The sequence below is a fragment of the Talpa occidentalis genome, unplaced genomic scaffold, assembly GCF_014898055.3.
Source record: "Talpa occidentalis isolate TD23 unplaced genomic scaffold, MPIMG_talOcc4v2.1 talOcc4.8, whole genome shotgun sequence".
Classification (NCBI taxonomy): Eukaryota; Metazoa; Chordata; class Mammalia; order Eulipotyphla; family Talpidae; genus Talpa; species Talpa occidentalis.
The window spans coordinates 70,564,595-70,582,770 of record NW_023605194.1 but is presented as its reverse complement, the minus strand read 5'-3'; the positions used below and the strand labels follow the sequence as shown (position 1 = coordinate 70,582,770).

At 48.4% G+C, this 18,176-nt stretch overlaps 1 protein-coding gene across 3 annotated transcripts in view; it reads left to right on the top strand.

Annotated features, from left to right (window-relative positions):
* The window catches only part of RCOR3 (REST corepressor 3), a 41,772-nt gene extending 27,073 nt beyond the window's left edge, over positions 1-14,699 (top strand). For 2 of the 3 annotated variants that reach the window (XM_037497336.2, XM_037497335.2), the window contains exons 10-12: positions 3,957-4,014; positions 10,765-11,006; positions 11,386-14,699. In XM_037497336.2, coding sequence (XP_037353233.1) covers positions 3,957-4,014; positions 10,765-11,006; positions 11,386-11,730 — 645 coding nt within the window. In that variant the 3' untranslated portion in view covers positions 11,731-14,699. The remainder of the gene's footprint in view (positions 1-3,956; positions 4,015-10,764; positions 11,007-11,385) is intronic. The other variant, XM_037497337.2, reaches the window with a different exon arrangement.
* The last annotated feature ends 3,477 nt before the right edge of the window (positions 14,700-18,176 follow it).

Sequence of the window (18,176 nt, the reverse complement as noted above, 5' to 3'; positions counted from 1 at the left end):
GAATGTCCAGTATTTGTTTTTATTATTCTGACTTGTTTTGCTCCACATAATTCTGTCAGATTCCCCCCATTTTGTTGAAAATGGTGGCACTTCATGCATTTTTGTGGGTGTGTAATATTCCTTAGGGTGTGTGGACCATGTCCTTTTGATCCATTCACCCACAGGAAGAAATTTAGGCTGCTTCCTTGTCCTAGCTATGTGAATGATGCTGCAGTATGTAGAATGTAAACTTTTTTTGTTAATGGTTTTTCATATTCTGTGGGTAGATGCCCAAGAGCGGGATTGTCAGGCCCAGTGATATTTCTGTCTTTAATTTTAGGTAAATCCAGATCGCTTTCCATAATCACTGTACCAGTTTACCTTCCCACCAGCATGTAAAAGGGTTCCTCCCCTCCTTCCCCCGACATCTTCTCCAGCACTTGTTGGGGGGTCTTTTTAATATGTGCCACTCTCACAGGTGAGAGGTGGTCTCTCATTGTGATTTAATCCTCATCTCTCTCATTAGGAGCGATGATGAACATTTTTTTCAATGTCTTTGACCTTCTGAGATCCTCTTTAGTGAATTGTCTGTTCATGTCTGCTATCCATTTTTTAACTGGACTATTTGGTTTTGTGGTTGAACTGTATGAGTTTTTGTACATCTTGGGTATTCATCTGTATCCATTATATACTATGTAAATATTTTTTCCCATGTGATAGGGTGTCTAACTGTCTTGTATTCTCTTTTGCTGTAGAGAAGCCTTTTAACTTGAGGTAATCCCAATTGTTTATTTTTGTTTTTAATTCCTTTGCCATGGGATTGAGTCACCAGAAATGTTGATTGTTGATAAGGTGGAGGGTGTCAACATTGTTTCCATGTGTGTTTTTTAATGTTGCAGGTCTGATATCTAAAGCTTTCATCCATCTTGAGTTTACTTATGTGTATGGTGTTAGTGAGTAATCCATCTTCATCCTTTTATGTGCAGTTTCCCTATTTTCCCAGCACCATTTATTTAAGAGCCTCATCCCCATCTTATGGTCATGGATCTTTTATCATAGATTAAATACTGGTATATGTGTGGATTTATTTCTGGACTTTCGATTCTGTTCCATTGGTTCATGAAGCTAGAAGCTTCCTTGCGTGTATTTAGCACATACCGTGACTGTCATCCAGAACAGCTGGCACTGTAGTATCACAGATCTTCAGTATCCAAATGCTTCTTAATATGAGGGAGGGATGGAGAAGCACAGGTTGTCAACGAGGAAGTAGTCACCGGTGAATGGATCATTTATAGGAGTAGACTTGGCTCTCCCCACAGCTCTACCCCTCCCACCCACCACATCAGACCCTAGGCACTCTGGCAAATAGGGTGCAAATGCCGCATGATCTGGGCACAGTTGTGAACCCTGCAAAAGACGCAAAACCCCAGGAAGCTATGAAAGTTCAGGGAAGGGCTTCTTTGCTTGCTGAGTGTTGGCAGCTGAGGCTCCCAACAGAATTAATAATTGAAGGCGAAAAGGATAATGTCTCACAGACACGCACTCCAAAAGAGAAGAATGTGAGTCACAATGAATTAAAAAGAGGCCCTTGAGAAAATCGTTGAGGGCGTCCAAACAAAAATGACCCATTTTATACTCATCAGTGAGCTGGAGACTGTTGTTCCGTTGCAGTCAGAAATGGTTCACCAGAAAACGGGGTCAAAGTATGTGAGTGAGGTCATTTCCGTTGGCCCTTCCACAAGGGGGTGGGGGTGCTGAGTCTGGAGAGTTGGCAATTTGAGTGTAGCTTGTAAATGGGCCTTCCTCCTGCACAGTCCCTGGTCACCCCACGTCTGTTGAGCCCGTGAATGTGAAACCCTAGAGAGAAATCTGCACAGGTGAGGCCAAGGCAGGAGGGCGAGAGGATTCACCAGAGACAGAGCAGGGACTAGAACAGACAGACTGACGAAACACACTGCTGAGGGGAGCAGCGGGCGAGACAGGCAAGGTCCACCTCGCCATGTGGGCATCTCTTCTGCTGGTGGGGATCGAATCAGCACTGCAGAGGCTGCAGACAGCTTCACAGCGTGGTGCTCAACCGCCTGTGCCACCAGGGAGGCCCTCCACTGGCACTACTTTTTTTTTTTTTTTTTTTTAAGATTTATTATTTATACAAGCGCTGGGTACAGTCAGAAGCGCGGGAGGGTGAGAGAATTCACCAGAGCCAGAGCGGGGAACAGAGCAGGCAGACTGATGAAATACACTGTTGAGGGGAGCAGTGGGAGCAGCAGGAGAGGTCTGTTGCACCATGTGGGACCCGTGCCAGCGACTGGGGATCGAACCGGTGCTGCAGAGGCTGAGGGCAGCTTCGCAGCCCATTGCTCAACCGCTGCACCACCAGGGGAGGCCCTTTTTTTTTTTTTTTTTTTTAAGATTTATTTATTTATTCATATAAGCACTGGGTACAGTCAGAAGCGCGGGTGGGTGAGAGAATTCACCAGAGCTAGAGCAGGAAGCAGAGCAGGCAGAAGGACCGAAGTACACTGCTGAGGGGAGCAGCGGGCAGCAGGAGAGGTCTGCGCGCCATGTGGAACCCTTGCCCAGCGGCCGGGGATCGAACCGGCGCTGCAGAGGCTGCGGGCAGCTTCACAGCCCAGTGCTCAACTGCTGCGCCACCAGGGGAGGCCCATCCACTGGAACTACTTTTAATGGACTCGTTTTCATAAATTTCATGTTAGGTACAATCGACCCTTTATTTTTTTCCCCATTTACTCAGCAATATTTGGACCAGCTGTGCTTGGGTGCCAAGGACTTCCACCTGCGGGGGTTCAGATGGCCTGAGCACCCCTCAGGTAGTGCTCCTCCTCCTCTTTGTGGGGAACCTGTTTAAAATTTCACATTTTTCCTCTGTCATCACCTGTTGCTTTTTATCTGTTTCTTTTCACTCTTTAAGATCTAGTTTACTTTTTCTTCCACCTTCTCTTGCCCCCTCCCCCCTTTCCCCTTTTACTGCCATTCCCCAGGTCCTCCCAGCCCCTTACTTTGGGGCGCATCTGCTGTGGCCGCCCGCCTCCTTGCTGTCCCCTTTTAAGTATTGTCTAGAATTCACTGCTTGTGTTTCAGGTTTTTCCCTCCATACTGTCCTTTTTCCCCCTTTCTCACCTAATAATTTTCTTCTTTCTTCCGATTGCCTACTTGTTCCTCTTGCTCACGGTGAGGAAGGTGGTGCTGCCTCAAACCCTATCCTGGAGGGACTTTGCTGCTCAGCCGCGGACGAGGCGCGGTCTCCAAGGGCCCCACCCCATGTCACTCTGAGCGCTTTGCCTGGGCCATTCCTTCTGCAAACCTCTGTCACTACTGAGTCTGTCCCTCCAGCCATGGCCAAAGCCCTCAACTTCCTGAACGAGGGTTACACTAATGAAGTTCCACTAGGTGTTGAATATTGTATTGTTGCTATAATAGAAATCTTAGGTTTTGTTCAAGAAAATATTGGGAGAAATATGGGTGGTCTTGGGGGGAAGGAATCTTTCTGCTTCAAAAATTTAAAGAAATATTTTAGGACTTAGGTCTAGTCTACAGTTCAGGGTTAATTTATGCAACACTTTCTGGTGGGATAAGTTTAATCTAAATTTGAAGATATTTTAGAGAGTCACAGATCCTCTGAAGAAACTAAAGCCTTACACATTTAAAAGCAGGCTAAGTTAACATTTGCAGCGTGTGGAGGGAACAGTGTGCATGGAAGTGGGAGGCCAGGGGACTCTCTAGCTTTAATCTCTGACAAGTGTAAATGCTGATGTTCATCTGCCCCCTTCCATGATGTTTTATGTGGGTAAAAGGTAACGCAATATGTATTTTAATCCTTATAAAAATGGAATCTTCATGAATCAGTTTTAGTAATCTCATGTCTGTGATTTGGTGAAAAGTTAAAAAAGAAATAAGCACTTTGGAAATTGTCTGTCTTCATATCCTCATTAGGAAACTTCTCTTTAATTTTGTAGTCAAATCAGAAAATTAATGCCCGTTGGACCACAGAGGAGCAGCTTCTAGCAGTGCAAGGTATACTGAAGATACGCAGTTCTTGTTGTTAATCATTGAACTTGTCATGAAAGGTGCCACCTGAGTCTTCCCCTTCCTATAGGGATGACGGAGAAGGCCTTTGTGCTCCCCAAAAGGTGCTGGCCCCCCGGGAACCTGGTGTGGACCATGGGCCTGAGCCCCCAGCCCGCGACATCAGGGCTGGAACAGCACCCCGAGGCCTTGGCACCCACTGCCCATGGTGTCCCGCCTTGTTTCAAGGCCCTGCCCCGGCACCATTCCCTGCTGGGCTCGACTCATCGTTAAGCCTCCGTGACTGATGACCTGTGTCTGGCTTCTCTGAACACGCATTCAAAGTGTTTATTTGATAAATGTCAGATGCTGAAAATATCAGTGACATGCTTGCCTGCCAGCCTGCCCCAGCTTGCGTAAGAGATGGGCCCCCAATGCTTACAGATGCAACTTTAAAAATATGCTGTTACCAAAGATACTGAAGGGATGAAAAGCATGTGCCTGTAACGTTTTAAAGTTTCCAGAACGCCTTTCTGAACTGTATGATAGAATACTTCTTATGACAAGTGCCCGTGGCACGCTGGAAACCGCAAACTTGGGTTTTGTCCTGTTTGAAGTATTCTGAGAAGGGCAGACGGTCTACTTTATTAGCGTTGTAGACTTTTGCTCCCCTTAGGATGAACTCGCTGTAGGCCAGACCACACTGCAGCCAGGCCTGTGGTCTGCATTGGGTGCTGGCACCCCCTGCACCCAGCACCAGGGTGGGCCGGGAACACGTGCTCGCCTTTAAAAGTACGAGTGCTTGAGGGCAGAGCACACCTGACTCAGCAGGGCCACACAGCCATCACATGGGAGTGAGAATAATGCCATAACACACGAGCAGGAACTCGCCAGCCAGCCTTGTAGTGGCACAGGCGTCCTCGCCGTTGGGCCCGCACCACCTCCGCAGAGGGTACCCAGGCCTGAGCGGTGCCACTGTGATTGTGGCATTAAGGGTCTGAGAGTTCAGCAAAGTTGAACTCCTTGAGAATGTTCAATAACTTAAGTAATAGCTCAGATTAGAAAGGAACAGTTTCAGTTCTTGCTAGCAGACAGCATTGGCAGGGCTGCTGGGTGCTCACTTAGAACCGTGGCTCAGGGCTCTAGCAGAGCTGCTTGAGCAGACATGGCTTTTACTGTCGAAGCCTGTTTCCCCCTCCTGACCCACAGCCTCGGTGGCTAACCCCTGGCTCCCAGAATCCATGCTCCAGGGCGGCCTGCTAGTCCCGTGCTCTGGTGCAAGGTTGTCCCTGAGAATGGGTTTCCTGAAGAGACCACCTGGCAGATCTAGGCCGGTGTTTCTCTGCACAGGGTCTCTGCTGTGCCAGCCTTGGAAGCTGCAGCTGAGCTGGCACCACACACAGCACATCGGGGAGGGCAGTGCTAGAGGGACAGCACGTTAGGGCTGCCTGTGGCAAAAGCCCCGCTAAGACGCCTCAGAATGGGTTCTTCATAGACCCGACCAGATGTTCCCTCTGTCTGGGGTTTCTGTGAGTCTCTATTCTTCAACATGCCTAAAAAGTACCCCTTAAATAAATTACATGATGCAGGGATTCTCATGAAAATACGCATGTTCTTAGGATTTTGAAGACACTTTCTTACTATGTGATATCTTTGTTTTTATTTGTTTCATCCCTGGAGTTTTTGTTTTCACTTTGGAGCTTTTAGGGCTTTTTGTTTTGGGGCTTGGTTTAATCTATTTATTATAGGTCACATAAAATAAAACAACCTAAAGTTATTGGTGTCCAAAATAGTTACTTTAGGGCGCATTAAAAAGTGCCATTTATGCCTCATGTGCTCACACATTTATGTCCTATTCAGAGGCGTGGCTTAGTGTAATCACGTGACAGTGCCACCTCTACCCCAGTCTCAGCATGGTTGAGGTTGCAATGGCAGTCGTTATTTTAACACGTTTAAGCTGCTGTCCAAGAAGACAATTGTTTTGTTTTCCTAGCCTTTATGCTAAACCTTTCTGTGGCATTATTCCTTTAATGCTTCTCAGTTACACAAAGTAATAATCATTTCTGTTTTGGTAGCAACATGTTTTAATTTATGTAGCTTAACATTTAAGTCATTAACACATGTGCACACACGTGTCCTGATTGACATTTACTAAGTGGTTTGTTTCATCTTGCTGGTAAGTGACTAGCAGAGTGACTGAGGGCAAGACACACCGACTCCAGTGTCACTGCTGAGATTTATCACCTTTATTCCTACTATTTAAATAAACCTTTTTGTTGTGACTCTTGTAAAGCCAAGAGTCCTAGGGCTCAGCTAAATATTTCCTGCTTTATTTTCCATCTTCTCCCTTTCCTACGCAGCCCCTGCAGGGGTGTCTGTGTATACTGGGGTATACCCAGTTCTCCAGGTGTCCCCAGGTGGGGTGTTACAAATGGCGCTAGTTTAATCCTTTTAAAATACCTGCCAAGAATGGCTTTTCTGTAGCTTTGTCATCTGTTGTAACCTTAAGTATCTAAATTTGCTATTACAACAAACTAGTTAATGACAAGACCGATTATCCTCTTTCCCTGCATTAATGGCGAAATAGTCTTGTTCGTAGCTTGTATCATATAACTGTAGATAAGAATCTATAGTACATTTAGAAATTACCTAAAATCAATCTTGACATAGATGTGATAAACATTACATAGCAAGAATAAAGAAAGGAATTAGATTCTAGGTATATTTTTTCAGTGTAAAATGCAATAGTTAGCTGTTTTCAAAAAATAGCAGTACATTTAAACTGTAGTATGAAATGTAGGGCATAGAGGGGCAGAAACATTGTATATAAAACTTGCTATTTTTATTTGAGGGCTCCTCTTTAATTTCATAATCATAACTCTGGAAAAAATATGCCCCCTAAAAATATTTGTGCAATTTTAAGATAAACAGCAAAATCTTTCTGCTTTTATCAAGATGTCAACTTTAATTCTTAGTTTTGTTTTTTCCCTCATATTGCCGCCTTCTCATATAAATCAGGAAATGACAGAACTGTGTTCCAGCAGCTTTGCTGACAGTTAAATGTTACCCCCTTCCCTCTAGTTCACACATTCGTTCTTTATAGCAGAAATGAAGCTGCAAGTCTAGAAACTGGCTTCTTGCTAATTTGTCCATACTTAAGAGACGTCAGGAAGGCTCCTGCAGTAGGAGAGAGACCCTGTAGTTGCCTGAGACTGAAGATTGGAGCCTGCATCGATGATCAGCAGGACGTGGAGACAGAGATTCAGACCTTTCCCTTTCCACGGCACCCCTTGGCTTCAGTGTCCAACCCAAAGGTGCGAGTTTAAAATCAACCTCTTATTGGTAGGAAAGAGCCCCCATCCCTGGAGTTTCTAGATAGCACTGGGTTCTATCACTTCAAAAATAATTTGCTGAAAAAATAATATTTCCCAATTATAAGCAAGACATGCTCACTTTAAGAATTTCTCTTATAAGAAGCAGGAAAAAATATCTCCCAAATTTTCCTACCCAGGAACAACTTGCCATGATCATATTTGGGCTTTATTTTTAGTAGCCCAAACGCAGACTTTTAAAATACCTTTTTAAAACAAACGAAAAGCAGATTCACAGTATCGCTTCTACCTAAGGAAAAATTCCACAGTTCCATGCCCATGGATGGGAAACACCACCTTAGAGATGCCCCTGGTTACCTTATCAGCCAAAGCGTAGACTCTACGAGCATTTTTTGGTTTTTGTTGCTAACAGAACACTGGTTGGAAACTGTGGGTTCCCCAAACATGGTGATGGCACAGTGTCTTGAGTTCTATTTTGTTAACTCCCAAGGAAGAATTGAAAGCACGCATTATACTCTAGGTTGCAAGAGACCGTCCACTTCCCTCCACTCACAAGGTCTTATATTATTTCAGATGAAATTCAGAAATTTGAGTGAAAACAAATTTTCCCCTCTCCCTGGGAACTTTCTACTTTACCTATCCCAGGTACTTGTATGCTTCATCCCTCTAACCTTAGAATACTGACTTGCCTTAAAGGTGAGAAGTTTAATTAAAACTATGGCCTCAGCCATGTCCATCTTCAAAAAGAGCCTTTGTCACTGCACTCACTCCCTGCTGATGACCAGCCCGTTGTCTTGTTACCCTGACCTGTGTGGGAGACAGGCTGCCGTCCCCCCGTACCTCTTACCTGTGCTGACGCCGTGTGGCTGCTGGCGGAGCAGCTTGAGTGCCCCACAGGAGCGTCCTCACAGCCAGCGGGCAGGCTTCCTTGGGGCTGCACAGCTCTCAGCTGGGCACAGGCACAGCAACTGGCCTTGCCAGAGCTGATGCCGAGCACCGCGCTAGGGCGCAGGGGCCAGGAAGCCGCCAGAATGGCCCCTGTGGTCAAGGGCAGGAGACGGCCCTCTCCTGAGTGCTCCAGGCCTCAGTGAGAGGCAGTAATGGGGCTGACTGCAGGGACGGCACCCCCAGTCCCTTCAGAGTGGCCCACGGACAGGCTTATGGCCTTGGTCACAACACACTGGGGCAGGCACACGAGGCTGCTCCCCAGGGGTGGGGGGTCCTCAGGGAGCGCTAGCTGTGGCAGACCCCGCCAGCCCACCCCAGGGTACCCCTGTTCTCAGGAGGCCCCAGGGTGGCTGGTGCCGCGGGCCGTGGAAGCAGGTTGTAGTCAGCACGCCAGGGTGCTTGGGAAAAGTCCCACCATTCCGAGTGCCTGGGGACCCAGATGGCCTGTAGGAAGGGGCGGGCCTGGCGTCACTGACGCTGGAGGGCAGCACTGTGGTGGCAGGAGGAGCCCCCTGAGTGAGAGCAGATGAAAGGACCTGTCTGAAAAACGGAGTCAGCAGAGGAGGGACAACCACGTGAGGGCTTCAGAGGTCAAGCTTGGAAGTGCATTTGCTGGGTGTCCTGAGGCTGTAACATGTCCAAATGCGGACAGAGTTAGTCGTAATGCGACTCCCTGTAGGAATACAGAAGATCCAGAAATCCCAGGTTGAAGGGAGGTTTCACTTCTAAGCTCCTGTACCCAGCAGGGCTGGGCATTTCCAGGATGTACATTTGATAGCCTTCATGGAGACTCTGCCTTCCCCCAAGCAGCGTCTCCCCCTTGCGGCCACCCCATCTCCCAAAATACAAGCTGTGGCTATTTCCCAAAATACAAGCAGCAGAGAAACTCCGAGAATGAAGTGAGAATCCCTGACGTGAAATCACCTTCGATTTTATCACCAAATAAACCCTCAGAGGGGCGATCATCCCCAGGGAGCTTATATTTCATGAGGAAGGCCACGCTGGGAGTCAGCGCGTGCATTTAGGGAGCACAAAAGCTCATTTCCATTGCTGAACCCCTGGGAAGGACAGCATTGTCACTTTATTGGCATGTCTCTGTCTCTTCCACTGAGAACTGAGGAGTCAGCAGAGTGTATGAGTCCAAAATTCTGATTTCAAAACAGGATGTGGTTGTAGCTTGAGCCTGTCAGCCCTCCTGCCCAAGGTGCCCTGGGGGAAGGGACGCCCGCGCCGTGCGGCCAGTTGGTAGAGCGCGAGGGACTCGTGCCCAAGTTCTCAATCTGAAATACAGGCAGAACTTAGAGCAGGAATCCTGCCACAGGGTACTTGAAGGTATTTGGATACATCGGGCCAATAGGCACCAGTTTCTGCGGGCCATTAACATGCCCCATTACAGTATTATGTCATACCATGTCATGTCATGTGTGATCATATGTGTTACTGGACCCCCCCCCCCAGCTGCTCAGGTTAAATCACAGACTTCTCTATTGTAAGCATCAGTATTTTTCTCCTTTCGCATCTCTGTAATTCATGAGCTGCTGTTTTCTGGCATTTTTAGACAGTTACCCAATGGTAAAATGTTGACAGCCTTTCTATCTTGAGATAAGTGCATCTCGAGCAAGTCAGTGAACTTTCAGAATTCCCTTAAGAGCAAATGATTATCCATTCGATTGTAGAGTCGTTTGCAATTCCATAGCATGATTGGTTCCTGGTGTCCATAGATCAATTCATAGCCGTCATTATTTCAAGATGTCCTTAAGTAACCGCAGGCGGGGTCCTCCCTGAATTCAGGGCTGCGATGGCACAGACCTGCTAGCTATCCCACAGAGGGAGGCACCCCTATACTCTCTAGCTCAGGCAGTGAATTCAGAGCCCCCTGAAAAATAGCGCCCCTTTCTTTGGTCCATCAGATTGTGATGATTCTCCTGTTTGTTAACATTTCAGTTCTTACCTCCTCTCTGTTGGCACCCAGGTGAGAGGGGCAAGGGGTCGCGTGGAATTCAGCTAGTCAGCATCCAGAGCAGAACCCTAATGTTTTCCTTAATGGGGCCCCGAGGTGACGCGTCCGCAGCCCTCGGAGGGGGTGAGGCGACGGCGCTTTACCCAGCTCTGTTTACAGCCGGTGTTGCTCAAATTTAGGTGGCTGGCTACTAGGGAAATAAATGAATGTGGAATTGAGGATGGAACAGACAATTCAGTGCTTTACAATAAATGGATGTATTTGAGATTCCAGAGAGGACTGGAGAAAGTAACTGAGTATGTCCAAAATGGTAAGTTCCCGACTGCCAGTGGAAGGCGGGGGCCGGCGCGACGCCGCGACCCAGTGGGGCCGGCGCCGCAGCCCCGCGCCTCGGCCGCGTCTCCGCACTGAGAAGCGAGCGGTTCGCCAGCCAGGGCGTCCTGGGGGGGTGCGCCGCGGCGTGTGGGACCCGCTCTCCTGCCCCTCCTTCACAGGTGTGTTATTTACTTTGCCTTCCAGGTGTCCGCAAATACGGTAAAGATTTTCAAGCTATTGCAGATGTAATTGGCAACAAGACTGTTGGCCAAGTGAAGAACTTCTTTGTAAACTACAGGCGTCGGTTTAACTTAGAGGAGGTGTTACAGGAGTGGGAAGCAGAACAAGGAACCCGGGCTCCCAATGGTGATGCCTCCGCTTTAGGGGAGGAGACAAACAGTGCTTCCAATGCGCCAGCAGGGAAGAGCGCTGAGGAGGAAGAGGAGGTGTGTGTGTGGGGGGGGCTGGAGCGGCTGTAGCGGCCCGCAGGAAGCCGACCTGACCGCGCGCGAGCTCGGGTCTCCGGCACCTGCTCGGGGCGGGCCCTCGGGAGCGAGCGTGCCCCGCGCTTTCGTGGTCTTACTTTTATTTCCAGTGTTAAGCTGTTTACTAATAAAGATGCCTGTCTGGTAGCTTCGTGGCTTTTTCGGTTTTTGGTTTTGTTTCATTTAAAATAAAAGAAGCTTGTGCTTCCAAAAAACACTGGTGTTACTGTTTTTGTTTTGTTTTGGTTTGTTTTGGTTTTCCTGTGCCAGCCCGAGCTGTGTTGTCTGGGCCCACGAGGAACCGTCCGCTCACGCCGTGTTTTTGTCTCCTCACCTCTAGGCACAGACCCCACAGGCTCCTCGGACTCTGGGTCCATCACCTCCCGCCCCATCGTCCACTCCAACACCGCCCGTTCCCGTGGCAACTCTGAACCAGCCTCCTCCGCTGCTGCGCCCAACGCTGCCCGCGGCCCCCGCTCTCCACCGGCAGCCGCCGCCGCTGCAGCAGCAGGCTCGGTTCATCCAGCCCCGGGCAACCTTGAACCAGCCGCCACCACCTCTCATCCGCCCTGCTAACTCTCTGCCGCCCCGTCTGAACCCCAGGCCGGTGCTGTCCGCAGCCGCTGGTCAACAGCCACCGTCGCTTGTCGGCATTCAGGCAGACGTGCAGTCCTCGGGGCACTAGACTCGGGGGCCCCTCACCCCAGCGCTCAGCCGGCTGGCCCAGGGGAGCCCCCTCGCCCGGACGCCTGGACGCGGACCAGCGCGGGGGCGTGGGCCCCCGAGCGGCTGCAGAAATCCTTTAGTTCACGCGACTGAGGTGTCACCCAGCTAAAAGCCTGCCGTCCACTCCCGTCTAGAATGTCCATGCAGCGACATGGTCTCATACCAGGAGAAAAAAAAAAGATCCAGTATTCTATATACCAAGGGTTTTTTGGTTTTATTTTGAACTGTATTTATTTTCTTGCAAGTCTCTATTCCTGCCTCTTCTTAGTCAAGGCTCTTAATATAGGAAGATCGAGTTAGGGATTGAGACGACTCCTTACGTTTCTCGAGTTAAGGATGTTTGACTTTTCCCCTTTAATTTAATTTTAAACAACATTTTCCTATGTTAGGAGTGCAAGAGTAAATAGCCTGCATTTAGATTTGACATGTTCATTTGATGCATATTTAAGCAATCATCGCTGCATATCCCTTTTTTCAAAAACACGTTGCTTTTTTTCTAAAGGAATTGTAATATGTTCCTTTAAAAGAAAGCAATTTAATCAATTGCAAAGCAATTATATGAAACCACAGAGAATGTACTGAACCCCCAACCCTTTGTGCACTTAGGGTCCTCGCCAGAGCCATCACCTGTGGGCGAGGTGGGGTGGCGTGCGTCTGGATGAGGACTTGGCTTGAAGTGCGACATCTTCAAGGTCCTGGAAGTGGAGTTCATTTTGATTTTTTTAAATGTTTCTAAATGCTATCTGCTTTGAACTAGTACTCGCCTATCTTTGGGGACTTAGAAGAGATTCCGTTTTGTCAGTTACGTGGAGCTAGTGGTTAGGGAAGCATTTATTTACAATACCCTTTTCATGTTTAGGTTCTGAATTTAAAACCACCCTCCTCCTTCTGACTATGGTCTGCATTTACATAAAGAATGTCTTCTTGATTCGTCTCTATTGTGCTATTTGGATACACTTGCGTATTCCCAGCAGCCAACTTGGACCCATGGGTTTGCTTTAGGGGTAAATCACGACATTATCTCATAAAATAAATTTAAGAATTTGTTCTGTGTTATCTAAAGATGCATCAGTATGTTGTCGCAATTGTGCTGTTAAAATGCTGAGACCCCTTTTCATAGAGAAACAAAACCTTTCAAGCCTTTGAACACATAACCACGAAGTCCCACAAAGCCCGTTTTACACGTGCTAGTGTTTCAACAATGTGTCACCGAACCCTCTGATACAGGGTTTCCTGCTAGAGTCCTGGCCCGTGCAGCAGGACGGATGTGCAGGTGGCTATCCAGCAGGACAGAGGGCTGACCACTCACAGCTGTGCCGGCTCACCACCTGACGCCCTGCTTTATGTTTGGAGAGGTGATGTGTTCCCAGCACCTTGGAAACACTGGCCGTGCTGTAGGCTCTAAAGCCATCAGAGCCATAGACTTGAGCGCACCGATCAGTTTGGGTTTGGGAGTTGAGAGCTCTCCTCTTCATGAGACCCTGTAGGCTGGCACAGCGCGAACTACCCCTAGGGACTACCTAGTTGCTATCTCTAGGGAGCACCCCCTTCTCACTGGTCATCTTATACCATCACCAGAAAAAAACAGACTCTAAGTTCTGAGGACACAAGAATGTATACTTATCTTTAACAGCCCTGGGGGACAGTCACATATACTAAGACATCTAGGGCGTTTTGAGAAGCCCCTCGACTGCCTTGCATTTGTACCCAGTGTGCAGCTTGCTGTCTTGTCTCGTCAGTGGGCCTCCCCATCGCTGTGTGGGGTCGTCGGCCACAGTGGTCAGCACCAGCATCTGTCCAGCTGTCCCGTATATTGTGATTCACTTAAAAGCCGTCCTATCCCAGCCCTGGGCCCTGGTGCTGCATTTGGGGCACATGCCTGGAGCGCACAGTAGGACAATCGTAGCTTCATTTGTAATATGACACATGTACCTGGTGAGATGTCTTTATCGTGTGCTTCGCGTAGTTTGTAAATATTTTGCACGTCATTCTTTTTCTTTTTTGTTGAAGCAGTGTTTGGCCTGGAAGAGTGATATGCTTGCTGCTTACTCAAAGGATTAAAGAGTTAAAGATGTCTATGTCTTCTATTTTTATATAATTTCATGTTGTATGAGGAACTTAGGACCTCTTCACTGTGAATTCTTAAGACTGATTTTTATAAAAAAGCAAAACCGAGAAATCTTTCAATGACCATTTCTTAATTTCAGGGTTGGCACTTTTGAAAAGTCTACACAAGAGTATTTCTTCCATCACATCACTAAAAATAAATCATACTTGATCCATCTGGTGATAGCAGTGAAAAAAAAATTTTTCTCTATGATTTCATTCTGGTGTAATATGGATGGAGGGAAAGGTAAGTTATGATCAGAACATTTTTCTTAATAATCTTACCATTGTGTGAGTAAAATAGAAGGGCCTGCCCTCACAGACCTGCCCATTCTTTTTAGGGGTAAATGCAAGGAACAAGCAAAACCACGTGTCAGTCACCATTTTCATAAATAGTACAAGCGTTGCAAGTACTTTGGTGAAAGACCAAGTTTAGTTCCTAAATATGTTGTATCATCTTCATGTTTCTTCCTGCTATCAGAACGTTCCCCATACAAATCAGTAACTGCTGATTACTTAACAAGACTAGGGCGTTAGGGTCTCTCCACTGAGAATAACCATACCTAGGACTCAAAACAGGATCTTTCTCTCTGTGATTCCCCAAAATAAGCCTGAATACATTGTGATTGTAAGAAGCACCTGAAAAGGAAACAACATGGTGTGTGTGTGTGTTAACTGAGTTATTCGCTACCCATCACGTCTGTTTCCAGAGGAGGAAACAGAGAAAGTGAATGCATACAGAGCGCAAGAGTCATGTGTGAAAAATAATACTATTAAAACATCTACAAGAAAATAGCTCTATTTCTGTCTCATTTAAGGGCGTGTATGTGACAGCTTAGGAAAAATAAATGGGTCACATATAACTCTTCCCAACTTAAATACTTGGAAGTTTAGCTGCTGTAGTTAGGAAGATTCTGTGGCAATAGATTTTTGGCCACAGTGGGGTTTGGGAATTAGACCAGAAAAGGGGTGCTCCTGGGGGATGGGCGGACTTTGTTTTTAATCCTGCTCTCCCTGAAGTCCCACTCGCCAGGAGAAGCAATGAAGACCAGGAATTGGTGTTGCTGAGATATTTGTGGTCACCAGTACTCGAGGGGACCGTGGTCTGCTGCAGAGGGAATGTGTGTACAGCATGGCAATTTCAACTTTAGAGCCCCAAACTGCGATTTGGGGGAGAAGGTTGAGAAAGGAGGAGATGCAAGTGGTTGGAATGGAAGGTCCAGGAGACATCTTCACCTTGCAAAGGGCATTCGGCTCCCAAGTTGCTTTATGTGATGTCTTTTTCTCTAGATCACTTGAAGAAAAATGATGTTTTTATACTGTATTGTGGCGTAATCACATTTAGAATAAGGCACAATTGCCAGTGACCTCAGACCCGGGACCATACCACAGCAGGAAACATCTCTCCTAGGGTCTAACCCACTGCCAGAGCAGCTTTCTTGATTGGCAGGACGGGGCTTCAAGAGCCTGTTGCTCCCAAGTCAACTTTTGTCTCCGCACTGCTGTGTTATAAACAGGCCCTTTCAGGATGGGGTTCTGGAAACATCCCGACTGCCGAGGGGCCTGTTGTGGGCGCCTGTGACTCTGCCCTGATGGGACTCCTAGCCCACTGAGCATCTCCTCTTCCCTCCCATATCTCACCCGTGGTTCCCCAGGCCCTCTGATTCTCCGGGTATTGTCTTGGCACCTAGAGTTCCTGCTGGTCAAGCTAAGACACAGAGTCAGACAGAGGGCCTTTCACCAGATAAACAGTCTTAGTTTGAGGAACATACTGGACAACCAGTATCTGCTGAGACAGCTGGCAGACATTTTGACCAGACTAGCATAACCATCCAGACACCCTGGCAGAAGTTAAGAGTAAACAGGAACTAGAGATAGCATGTTTTGATGGGGGAGGGGGGGACAATGGAGCCCCCAGGCAACAGCCCCTACTCACTCCCCCTAGCTTGTGCCAGACATTGGTACAATGTCATGCACCCCCAATCCACATCCCCACCACCCACATTCCTCAGGGACTTGCCCACCTTCCTTGAGCCTGATTCCCAGGAAATGTGAGACGCCCTGGAAAAGGGGCTGCACTCTCTGAGGCACGAACCCCTCTAGGTCTCTCTTTCTGATTGGCCTTTGAGTTGTATTTCCGCCCCATGCAGCCCCAATGCTGCCCTCCTGAGAGGGACACTTACCCCAGAGAGAAAGAAACAACATGCCCCCTTGGCAGTGCAGGGAAGGCAGGTTGGGGGCAGCCGCAGGTGGAAACAGATGCAAAACCCCCAGAATGGAGGGAACCCCCCCACTCCATGAAGCAGAGACAGGGCAGGAAAGCAGTAACATAGGAGAGAAATAGAGCAGACATTGTGTTGCAGGGCAGGAAGAGGGGAACCTCAGACCCCACAAACCTGCCTACTCTAAATAGTTTCTGCCATCCGTGGCATCAACACAAAACATATGAGACTTTAATAGGAAGGAACTTTAATACAATTAGTAAATAACACAGGAAAGGCAAAGAATAGTTTCTAAATCAAGTACCCAAAGTTACCTATTCCCTCATGGGTAAAAGTCCACCCAAGCAGGATTGGCCCAGAGCAAGGCCCCAAAGCCTGCCACAAGTCTGAAGCACTTTCCAGTGGGTACCCACAGAAAAGGGTCAGAAACAACCAGACAAGTCTGGGAGGAAAAGACCAAAATCAAAATCAAGACAAAAACCACCATTGTCACCTCCCCACGGGTCTCTCACCCACATCTGTGTCACCCAGTCCACGACCAAAAGGCAAGCACAGTTTCTTCACATGTCTCTCAGCTCCATGTGCCTCCTCCAGGTCTCCTTCTGGCTCCATCCTGCTTCCTTCCTTCCTCAGTCTCCTCTGCAGCTTCTTCTCTCCCTGCTCAGCTCCACCCTCCTTTTGGGTGGGGCAGGAAACCTGGGACCTCCCCCTTTCCTGGGGACCACCCTGTTACAATGGGAGTGATAGAGGAAAGAACAGAAAACCTGAAGGAGCCCTCATAAGACTAAAACCTGGGGCCTCCCTGGTGGTGCAGTGGTTGAGCGCTGAGTTGCAAAGCTGCCCGCAGCCTCTGCAGCGCCGGTTCAATCCCCAGCCACTGGGCGAGGGTCCCACATGGCGCGCAGACCTCTCCTGCTGCCCGCTGCTCCCCTCAGCAGTGTACTTCGGTCCTTCTGCCTGCTCTGCTCCCCGCTCTGGCTCTGGTAAATTCTCTCACCTCCCACGCTACTGACTGTACCCAGTGCTTGTGTAAATAAATAAATAAATCTTAAAAAAAAAAACAAACAAAAAACCTGGCTCACACAAAGCCAAGAGCTCAAGGTGGGGGTAGAGGGATTAACGTGACCATTAACCCAGCTATAGAAGCCAAGATCCTCAGGTGCCAGGGCCTTATCACAAATCCTAAGACCCAAGCAGGTATCAGACATTGTAGGGAGGGTCTGGAGCACAGACACTGACCTGAGCGTAAAGATGAGGAGATTGGGCCCTTTGTAGGATCTCCAGTCTGTCTCAGGTCTCCGAAATCAGCAGCAAACAGGCCACCCCACGAAGGAGTGAGCCCCTCCCAGAGAGAAAAAGACTGTATCAGTACAGTCTCTTCCCTGGCACGGGGCAGCACTCCCTCTGCCCACCTGTGCCTATGCAGGTGCTTCTTTTCACCAACTCTTTCCCTCTGCAGGGCAGCAGCCTCCTGCCTGCCCGTGACCTGTACCTGCCGGGGCTTCTCCTCACTGACCTCCCTCAGCAGAGGCAGCTCTCCTCAGGGCCGCCCACCTGCGACCATGCAGGCCTCTCCCAGCAAACCTGTCCCTCTCAGGACAGCTCTTCCTGCCTGCTGGTGTCTATGCAAGTGTCCTTCATTCTTCTGTCCTTCCCTAATAAACCTGCCCTTTAACTATAACTAATGTCTCTGCTTCGTGGAGAAACTCGCCTGGGAAACTCACCACATGCCACTGAAAGGAGAGTCCTGGGGAAACTTTTCCCAGAGTGAACTCAAGGACCCCGCACCCCAAACCCTCCTACCTGTAACAGGATGGCCCCCAGGAAAGGGGGAGGTCCCAGGTTCCCTGCCCCACCCAAGGGAGGGTGGAGCTGAGCAGAGAGAGAAGAAGCTGCAGAGGAGACTGAGGAAGGAAGGAAGCAGGATGGAGCCAGAAGGAGACCTGGAGGAGGCACATGGAGCTGAGAGACACGTGAAGAAACTGCACTTGACTTTTGGTCGTGGACTGGGTGATGCAGATGTGGGTGAGAGACCTGTGGGGAGGTGACAATGGCGAGTTTCTCCATGAGATAGAGA